This window comes from Mustelus asterias, chromosome 1, assembly GCF_964213995.1.
Source record: "Mustelus asterias chromosome 1, sMusAst1.hap1.1, whole genome shotgun sequence".
Lineage (NCBI taxonomy): Eukaryota > Metazoa > Chordata > Chondrichthyes > Carcharhiniformes > Triakidae > Mustelus > Mustelus asterias.
Genome location: NC_135801.1, coordinates 2,960,779 through 2,971,480, shown reverse-complemented (window position 1 = coordinate 2,971,480; position 10,702 = coordinate 2,960,779). Strand labels below are relative to the sequence as shown.

The 10,702-nt window shown below is 44.0% G+C and overlaps 1 protein-coding gene across 2 annotated transcripts in view; it reads right to left on the bottom strand.

Annotated features, from left to right (window-relative positions):
- Nucleotides 1-3,525: 3,525 nt before the first annotated feature.
- Nucleotides 3,526-10,702, bottom strand: part of LOC144486179 (uncharacterized) — a 29,945-nt gene continuing 22,768 nt past the window's right edge. Inside the window, exons 7-11 of one of the 2 annotated variants that reach the window (XM_078204292.1) lie at nt 9,210-9,330; nt 7,553-7,689; nt 5,301-5,449; nt 4,731-4,879; nt 3,526-4,100 (exon numbers count right to left, since the gene is read on the bottom strand). In XM_078204292.1, the coding sequence (XP_078060418.1) occupies nt 4,030-4,100; nt 4,731-4,879; nt 5,301-5,449; nt 7,553-7,689; nt 9,210-9,330 (627 nt within the window). In that variant the 3' untranslated portion in view covers nt 3,526-4,029. The remainder of the gene's footprint in view (nt 4,101-4,730; nt 4,880-5,300; nt 5,450-7,552; nt 7,690-9,209; nt 9,331-10,702) is intronic. The other variant, XM_078204339.1, reaches the window with a different exon arrangement.

The following is a 10,702-nucleotide window of genomic DNA, read 5'->3' as shown; positions in this document are numbered from 1 at the left end:
ACAGAAGACAGAGGGTAGTAGTGGAAGGGTCTTTTTCCGGCTGGAGGCCTGTGACTAGTGGTATTCCGCAGGGCTCTGTATTGGGACCTCTGCTGTTTGTGATTTATGTAAACGATCTGGAAGAAGGTGTAACTGGGGTAATCAGTAAGTTTGCGGACAACACAAAATTGGCAGGACTTGCAGATAGTGAGGAGCATTGTCAGAAGCTACAGAAGGATATAGATAGGCTGGAAATTTGGGCAAAGAAATGGCAGATGGAGTTCAATCCAGATAAATGCAAAGTGATGCATTTTGGTACAACTAACATAGGGGGAGCTATACGATAAATGGCAGAACTATAAAGGGTGTAGATACGCAGAGGGACCTGGGCGTGCAAGTCCACAGATCCTTGAAGGTGACGTCACAGGTGGAGAAGGTGGTGAAGAAGGCATATGGCATGCTTGCCTTTATAGGACGGGGCATAGAGTATAAAAGTTGGGGTCTGATGTTGCAGATGTATAGAACGTTGGTTCGGCCGCTTTGGAATACTGCGTCCAGTTCTGGTCGCCACACTACCAGAAGGACGTGGAGGCTTTGGAGAGAGTGCAGAGGAGGTTTACCAGGATGTTGCCTGGTATGGAGGGGCTTAGTTATGAGGAGAGATTGGGTAAACTGGGGTTGTTCTCCCTGGAAAGACGGAGGATGAGGGGAGACTTAATAGAGGTGTATAAAATTATGAAAGGCATAGATAGGGTGAATGGTGGGAAGCTTTTCCCCAGGTCCGTGGTGACGGTCACGAGGGGTCATAGGTTCAAGGTGAAGGGGGGGAAGTTAACACCAATATCAGAAGGACATATTTTACACAGAGGGTGGTGGGGGCCTGGAATGCGCTGCCAGGCAAGGTGGTGGAGGCGGACACACTGGGAACGTTTAAGACTTATCTAGATAGCCATATGAACAGTGGGAATGGAGTGATACAAAAGAATGGTCTAGTTTGGACCAGGGAGTGGCATGGGCTTGGAGGGCCGAAGGGCCTGTTCCTGTGTTGTATTGTTCTTTGTTCTTTCTTTGACGTAAGTTCCAAAGATTCACAACCCTCTGAGTGAGAACATTTTGCCTCATCTGCGTTTTAAATGGACAACCTCTTTATTTTTAAACAATGGCCCCTAGTTCTAGATTCTCCCACAAGGAGAAACATCCTCTCCACATCCACCCTGTCAATACCCCTCAGGATCTATGTTTCAATCAAGTTGTCTCTTGCTCTTCTAAACTCCAGCGGATACAAGCCTAGCCTGCCCCAACCTTTCCTCATAAGACAATACATGCATTCTGGGTATTGGTCTGGTAAACCTTCTCTGAACTGCTCCCTATGTGTTTGCATTTTTCCTTAAATAAGGTGACCAATACTGTATACAGTATTCCAAACGTGGCCTCAGTACTGTCCTGTACACAGGAAGCATATCCTCCCTACTTTTGTATTCAATTCCCCTCACAAAAATGATTCTATTTTTTCTAATTACTTTGCTGTACCTGCATAATAACCTTTTATGATTCATGCTGCAGGACACCCAAAGCCCTCTGCACCTCGGAGTTATTTATTTTTACTTCATACTCCACTTAACCTCTCCCAGTGATAACCTGCTCCTCTCCCAAGCTTTTGTTGGTCCATTTAATTTTTATTTAACCTTTCATGAAATGTTGTTGTCTCTGGCAAGACCAACATTTGTTTCTCATCCATAGTTACCCTTGGGATGGTGGTGGTGAGCTGCCTTCTTGAACCGCTGCAGCCCATGTGGTGTAGGTACACCCACAGTGCTGTTAGGAAGTGAGTTCCAGTATTTTGATCCAGTGATAATGGTGGAACAGTGACGCATTTTCCAAGTTAGGATGGTGAGTGGCTTGGAAGAGAACTTGCAGGCATGGTGTTCCCATATGTTTGATGCTTCGAGATGGTAGCAGTCACAGGTTTGAAGAATGCTGTAAAGCTTTGACAGTGGATTGCATTCTCCAAGATAGTGGTGAACTTTTTGAATGCTGGAGTTGCAGCAGGCAAGTGGAAAGAAATTCTCGTGGTTGGTTTGGTATTGTTATGGCCCATTTTGATCTGTGCTGCTGGATCTAATGCAATTTTGCTCTGTGATCCCTCTGCCAATCTGCCCCATTTAGATTCTTACTTTCCAAGTAATCTATTACCTGTTTACATTTCTTACTATTATGTATTCACTGCTGTTGAATTTCATTTTTCAATTATATGTTCATTGTAGAAGTTATTTAGTTCATTCATCCATGGGATTTGGGCATCACACGTAATTGGAGGGGCGAAGGGCCTGTTTCCTGTGCTGTACTGTCAGGCCAACATCAGTGCCACCATGCTGCCCATCTCTAATTGGCAGCACGGTGGCACAGTGGTTAGCACTGCTGCCTCACAGCGCCAGGGACCCAGGTTTAATTCCCGGCTTGGGTCATTGTCTGTGTGGAGTCTGCACGTTCTCTCTATATTTGCAAGGATTTCCTCTGGGTGCTCTGGTTTCCTCCCACAGTCCAAAAGATGTGCTGCGTTAGGTGCATTGGCTATGTTAAGTTCTCCCTTAATGCACCCGAAGAGGTGCCGGAGTGTGGCGACTAGGGGATTTTCACTGTAATTTCATTGCAGTGTTAGTGTAAGCCTACTTGTGACACTAATAAATAAACTTATTTGCTCTTGAACCGAGTGGCTTTCTAGACTATTTCAGAGGGCAGTTAAAAGTCAACCATCTTACTGTGGAGTCACATGTTGGACAGCCCAGGTAACGATGACAGATTTCCTTCCCTAAAGGAAGAGGACGTTCCTAATGTCCTTTATGAATGGAAATTGGATGTGTTTTTTATAATAATCAATTGTAGCTTCATGGCCTCTATTACAGAGATTAGTTTTATTAATAAATTAAAATTCCACCAATATCTTTAGTGGGATTTGAACTCAAATCTTTAGTCTGAGCTTTTAGATTACCGGTCAGATGACATTACCCCACCATCTATTCCTGCCATCTTCTGCCTCCCCTCGCACCCCAAGCTACACCTATCTCTTGTTTCCCATTTGGAGCGGTTATTGAGCAATTGCTGAGGAAGTTTATCTTTTACTCTTTGCTTTCAGTTTTGCTGTCCCGTCTGTGACTTTGTGTGCTCCAACTATATTCATGGTTCTGTGGTGTGCCATCTCACTGAAACCTTTTGGGAATCTAGATATATTACATCTACCACATTACCCTTACGCACTCTCTCCCTCAGGTTGGTCCACTTTGAAATGCGTGTTGATCGTTGTAGTTTTTCACTGCTGGATGTCAATTGTGCAGCTGGAAAACTAGAAATGAACTGGAGTGATTCTGGATAATAGAAGAATAATATGTACCAGTGCTCATAACCCTCTGAACCGTTGTGGGAGCTTGAAGCACATACCATTTGGCGATTGGGATACTCAAGAATTTGTGCATCCCAACAGAATGGGATCTTTACAACATTCTCAAAAAATTAAACTCACATCCATAGAATTAAATCACTGATGAGAAAGAGATTTTTCCAAAACATTTTATTAGAAGAGGTGAGTAGAATTTATCAAACAGATTTAACAAGCGCAAAACACACAATCAAAGTCAAGTTCTATTCATTACAGAAATAACTTTTTTTAAAGCCCTTTATCTTTCACACAAACACACCCTATGTATAAAATATAAACATGTAGAGATTACCAGTGCATCAATATCTCCAATAGAAATGCCAATGTCTTTGATTACTTGTATTGATCCTAAACAAAACCGATGTCCTGATATTTAATCGTTAATAATCAATGACTGTTTAGAATCTTCCAGATGTATAACCAGCTTGGGAAAATCGTGAATATTCATGAGAAATTGCCCAGCATTTTGTATTCCTATTCTATATAATCCCAGAAAACCTTATGCCCCAAATAAAAAAAATAAACCTCAAGAAAAGGACATGCATATTTCCAGTGAAGGTGATATTGACTGTCCAGCAGAAGGATTTTGATAGGTCAAAGACTGTCAGATATAGCAATCAAAGTTTAGGTCCAACACCATCTCCAACACAGTCAGCACATTGGAAGACAAGGTTGGGATTAATGTCCTCTGCAACAGAAAGAAGAGTCAATTTTCAGTAAGAATTGATATATTTTGTCTTTATTATTTGAGCCTTGAGTTAATCTTCTCCTTTGCCATAGAATCCCTACAGTGCAGAAGGAGGCCATTTGGCCCATCGAGTCTGCACCAACCACAATCCCACCCAGGCCCCGTCCCCATAACCCCATGTATTTACCCTAGCTAGTCCCCCTGACACTAAGGGGCAACTTAGCATAGCCAATCAATCTAACACACACATGTTTGGACTGTGGGAGGAACTGGAGCACCCGGAGGAAACCCACGCAGACATGGGGAGAATGTGCAAACTCCACACGGACAGTGATCCAAGCCGGAAATTGAACTCTGTTCCCTGGCGTTATGAGGCAGCAGTGTGCCACCCTCAAATACATGGGGTTATGGGGATTGGGCCTGGGTGGGATTGTGGTCAGTGCAGACTCGATGGGCTGAATGGCCTCCTGATTCTATTCTATTCTTTAGACACAGAGAGAATTGCCATCTGTGCCTCTGCCTGCTGAGATTCCAAACACTCTGCAAGCTGTTTCCCTGAAGCCTTCTGCCTCTCCTCTTCCCTCCTCCTTCCCATAGGAAACCTCCGTTTACCCAGAACCAATTCCTCACCTTCTTTGAGGCCAAAACACCTGCTCCATTCTCTCAGGGAGATATCTTTGTCGCCATCGAGGTCACACCCACTGAAGAACCGGGATGTGCAATGCTCCAAGGGGATTAACGGAGTGCGGAATGGTGCCAGCTCAGAGTGGCTGAGATAGCTGAAAAGACAAGAAAAGCATCAAAAGCTTTGCAACCTACGATTTAAATAGTCTGGACCAACTTCAGCAGAGTGACTCCTGTGTGAATGATGAATTGTATTGTACTTCAGTATGGCAGTCCGTCACTTCTCCAATCATGTAATGCTTGGAGTTTTTAAAGAAAGATAAATATTTAAATGAGCTGAGTTTGCATGCTGGACAAACTAGACTTTAACACTAGTGGTGAAGGAAGGCTAGCATCAGACAGTACCTAGTAAATGAAAATGCAATTGTAAAAGACTAGCAGCTCTCCATCGGTAAGTCTTGGCACAGTGGTTGCATTTCCATCTCCTGGTACTGAGCTCTTGCCCCTCTCTCCATTGAGAGAATCATCAGGTTAGATTTGTTCATTTGTAAACAAAAATGGAAAATTAATCCCTACCCATCCACTGGATGATGATCCAACTGAGTGAACTGCCAATGAACTGGGTAGATGTACATTTGGTAATTCTGACTGAAGTCATCGAAGAGCCAGTTGAGGGAGTGGTCGCTGGGCTGAAGATGATGCTCGTGCTCATAGATTTTCTCAATCTTGGAAAGAAAGCATTGATATTGTAAAGCTTCTTGTTGTCCGTCACAATTCAACAGGCCCTGAGATGATATTGGTGGATTGTAACGGGTACTGATGATTTGTCTGGTAAATGATGGAGCATCACAACATCAGACCTGATTTCAAGTTGAAATCTTTGGTGTGGAGTTGCCGCCGTTGGACTGGGGTGGGCACAGTAAGAAGTCTCACAACACCAGGTTAAAGTCCAACAGGTTTATTTGGAATCACGAGCTTTCGGAGTGCTGCTCCTTCATCAGGTGAGTGGAGAGGTAGGTTTCACAAACACGGCATATATAGACAAAGACACAATTGCAAGATAATGGTTGGAATGTGAGTCTTTACAGGTACAGACAGTGCGAGTGGAGAGAGGGATAATCACAGGTCCATTATAGTGCAATTATGCCTTGGCCTATATATGCCATGTTTATGAATCTACCTCTCCGCTCACCTGATGAAGGAGCAGCGCTCCGAAAGCTCGTGATACCAAATAAACCCGTTGGACTTTAACCTGGTGTTGTGAGATTTCTTACTAAATTGAAATTATTAAGCAGATCTGTTTTGCAAGACATGACTTTAACATGAAGTGTAAACCTGAACGAGGAATCAATATGTGTCTTCTGTTGTAATAAGAGCAATCTGATCTGATGCTGTTAACTGTATTTTGATATAACAGACTGAGGCAGATTTTTGTTCTGAGGGGATTTGAATAACCAGTCGGCATGGTCATATGTCACGCTACCCGACAGTCTCAACAGGATTCCTAGCCCCAATTTGGGAGAAGGGTGTTCAGTCTGAGTTGGGGATGGGATGTGGAAGGGAAGGATGCCAGAATGAAAGTGGGCCAGGAGGGGAGCTCCTCACCAGCCCACAGGAATTGACCTGGATTCACACGATTGAGGATTCTGGGTCTGTACTCGTTGGAGTTCAGAAAGATGAGGGGGGATCGTATTGAAACTTACAGAATACTGCGAGGCCTGGACAGAGTGGACGTGGAGAGGATGTTTCCACTAGTGGGAAAAACTAGAACCAGAGGGCACAACGTCAGGCTAAAGGGACGATCCTTTAAAACAGAGGAGGAGGAATTTCTTCAGCCAGAGAGTGGTGAATCTGTGGAACTCTTTGCCGCAGAAGGCTGTGGAGGCCGGGTCAATGAGTGTCTTTAAGACAGAGATAGATAGGTTCTTGATTAATAAGGGGATCAGGGGTTATGGGGGAAAGGCAGGAGAATGGGGATGAGAAAAATATCAGCCATGATTGAATGGCGAAGCAGACTCGATGGGCCGAGTGGCCTAATTCTGCTGCTATGTCTATGGTCACACATTGTCTCCTCATATGGGGAGCTCACTGTCCCCTTAAACCAAACAGAATGCTCACTCTCATAAAACAAGTTTAAATGATTCCTAGGAGTTAAAAGTAGCCAGTGCCTCACTCCCACAGCAGCAGATTGCAGCTCCAATCTACCCCAAGCTCCATCCCCTTGCAATTAAAAATTGAGGTTCTGGTAACTTGTGGCTAGATTTGAAGGCACAGCCAATACTAAGAGGAAAATATTTAACAATTCACCCAATCTTTGCTTGATCGCTCCTGGTGTATAGAATGATACAGCACAGGAGGAGGCCATTTGGCCCATTGTGCCTGTGCTGTCTCTTTGAAAAAACTATCCAATAAGTCCCACTCCCCTACTCTTCATCACAGGAGGCCTTTTGGCACAGTGGGTAGTGCCCCACCACTGGACCAGAAGCTCTGGGTCTGAGTCCAACACCAGGACTCGTTGGCCACGGAAGGAACATTCAATGTAGTTCAACAGACTGATAATCAGCTTGGAAATCCTTCCACCATTTCCCCCGCTCTGCCACAAAGAGTAAAAAACATTATGGTTGTGAAGGTACACTAAACCATAACCCTGCAAATTTTCCCCTTCAAGTATTTATCCAGTTCCTTTTTGAAAGTTATCAATACATTTACTTAAGGCAGTGCATTTCAGATTGTAACAGTAAAGGACAACAATTTTCCATTTATCACACCAAGTGAGTGTACAGAGAAACACTCCATTCTTTTCAAAAGTGTATAGAAATACAGCTTACTGTTGTTCTCTCTTTCGGAGACAGTAAGCCAGGAGAACGTAAATCTTGCTCATACATCTGTATCAGAATGTTTTTCAGCCAACCACGTAAACGTATCGGAAACTCTTCCAGCTCATTTTCTAAGCACGGAGAAATGTCTGAACAGGACAAAAATAAATCAAGTTAAAGGTTTTTCTCTCTCCCAATGCAGAATAAAATTGGTTCAATATCTGTTGAGACGGGCAAACGGATTATGAGCTTGCCCTTCAACGATACAGACATCAATACATCTGCTCACGTGATTATTATAAAAGAGAGTACCTGTATATCGAGTGGGTTCATGTTTCAGCTAGTAACGAAGGCCTTTATCAGGTGAATGGCCTTTTTCTTGTTTAGTACCCGATTTGATTTTATAAACCAACAGATTCCCTAGGGCGTCATGGTGCCAGCGATTCCAGCCTCAGGTGACTGTGTGGAGTCTGCACGTTCTCCCCCCTCTGCGTGGGTTTCCTTCGGTTGCTCCGGTTTCCCACCACAGTCCAAAGATATGTGGGTTAGGTGGATTGGCCATGCTAAATTGCCCCTTAGTGTTCCAAGATGTGGTGGTTCAGTTTAAGTTTATTTATTAGTGTCACAAATAGATTTGCATTAACACTGCAATGAAGTTACTGTGAAAATCCCTTAGTCGCACACTCCAGTGCCTGTTCGTGTACACTGAAGGAGAATTTAGCATGGCCAATGCAACTAACCAGCACGTCTTTCAGATTGTGGGAGGAAACCAGAGAACCCAGGGGAAAGCCAGAGGTTAGGGGGATTATTGTGGTAAATACATGGGTGATAGGGTGGAGGGGAGTGTCTGGGTAAGATGCTCTGTCAGAGAGTCGGTTCAGACTCAATGGGCCGAATGACCTTCTGCCCTGTAGGGATTCTATAATTCTCTGGTATTTTTTGTGGATAATGCAGGGAGTTCCTGGTGTTTAATGCAGTGATAGGGTTATTAGAAACCTGTACCAAACATTGATATAAATGAAACTTGTGGAAGAGATGAAGACTACAGTCCATAAATACAAGATAAAAGAAAGACTTGCATTGTAAGAAATGCAGCAGCCAATCAGCACTCTGCAAATTCCCACAAACAGCAATATGATAATGACCAAATTATCAGCTTTTTCAGGATGTTAAGGGTTAAATATTGGCCACAACACCAGTGATAATGCTCCTGATTTTCTTCAATATAGTACCGTGGGATCGTTTACATTCCTCGGAGCGGGCAGACAGGGCCTTGTTCAACACCTCATCCAAAAGACTGCTCTCCCAACAGTGCAGCACACCCTCAATACTGCACTGGTGTCACTTTGATGTTCGAGCATACTGCCTTAGAATGGGACTTGAATCTTGTGATTCAGAGGTGAGGCACTGCTAACACATAGTCAGGAGAATCAGGAGAAACTTCTTTACCCAGGGAACACGGAACACAATATCATAGGGAGCAGTTGTGAACAGGATTGATGCATTTAAAGGGAAACTAGGTAGGTAGATGAGGGAGAAGGAAGCAGGAGGATATGTTGATGGGTCAAGATGAAGCTGGCTTGTGTGGAATATCAACACCAGCTAGCTGCAGAGCCTATGGCCATTAATCATGGACCTTACATACATTTTGCCAATGATTAAAACCTACATTTGCAGGGTCCCACGTAGTCCAGGTGAATGTTGTGTCCACTCTTGGTTCCATCAAGAAGACACTGAGAGGCGAAAAACTGGCAAGCGTTTCCATATGTCACATTGTTCGTGCCACATATCTGTCAGATCAAACCAGACAATAATTGGAGGCAAAGTATTCAAGCAAACAAGCAAGCAACCAAGTACAATTTCCTGCTCTTGAACTTCAAGCCAATACAGTTAAAGAAAACTAATCAAGAGGTCATTGACCTAAAATGTTAAAATGTCAGCTACAACTCTCACCAATTTCTACAGATGCACCATTTTCAGTTGTATCATAGCTTGGTATGGCTTCTGCTCTGACCAAGACCACAAGAAACTACAAAGGCACGTGAATGAAGCCCAGTCCATCACGCAAACCAGCCTCCCATCCATTGACTCTGTCTACACTTCCCGCTGCCTCAGAAAAGCAGCCAGCATATTTAAGGCCCACGCACCCCGGACATTCTCTCTTCCACCTTCTTCCGTCAGGAGAAAGATACAGAAGTCTGAAAACACCTACCAACTGACTCAAGAACAGCTTCTTCCCTGCTGCCATCAGACTTTTGAATGGTCCTATCACACATTAATGTGATTCCCACTGTAAATACTAGAGAGAAATCAGCAGAAATCACTTTTGCACTAATATGAGGGCAGCACAGTGGTCAGCTGCCTCACAACACCAGGGACCTGGGTTCAATTCCATCCTTGGGTGACTGTCTATGTGGAGTTTACACCTTCTCCCCTTGTCTGCCTTGATCATAATGAATGGCAAGCAGGCTTGAAGGGCCGAATGGCCTACTCCTGCTTCTGGTTTCTCTGTTTCTATATTACCTCCAATCAGGGAGCTCATACTCCAACGTCATGGGCCTCACGGAGATCATTGCACCTTTACTGTAGAGAGGATGGATGGAGGATAAAATACGGACAGAAAATAAACTACAAGCACTTTGGAAAGAAGATTGAAGAACTCAGCAATATGAAGTGAATGGGGCCATCTTAAACAGAGCAGGAAGAGTGGGGCTTATAGCCACAGATCTCCAAAGGTGACAGAAGATAGTTTATAAAGTCAAGTTGTCCTTTTTTAAAAAAATGGACACAGTACAAAAATAGGTAGGGTTTTTTTAATTCATTCATGGGACATGGGCGCCGCTGGTTGGCCAGCATTTATTGCCCATCCCTAGTTGCCCTTGTGAAGATGGTGGCAAGTTGCCTTATGGAGGGAGTTCCAGGATTTTGACCCAGCAACTGCGAAGGAAGGGTGATATATTTCCAAGTCAGGATGGTGAGTGGCTTGGAGGGGAACCTCCAGGCAGTGGTGTTCCCATGTACCTGCTGCCCTTGTCCTTCTAGATGGAAGTGGTTGTGGGATTGAAAGGTGCTGTCTAAGGATCTTTAGCTGCACTGCCAAGTTATGCTAAACCTTTACAAGTCACTGATTAGGCCTCAACTCAAGGGTTGCGTCCAATCCTG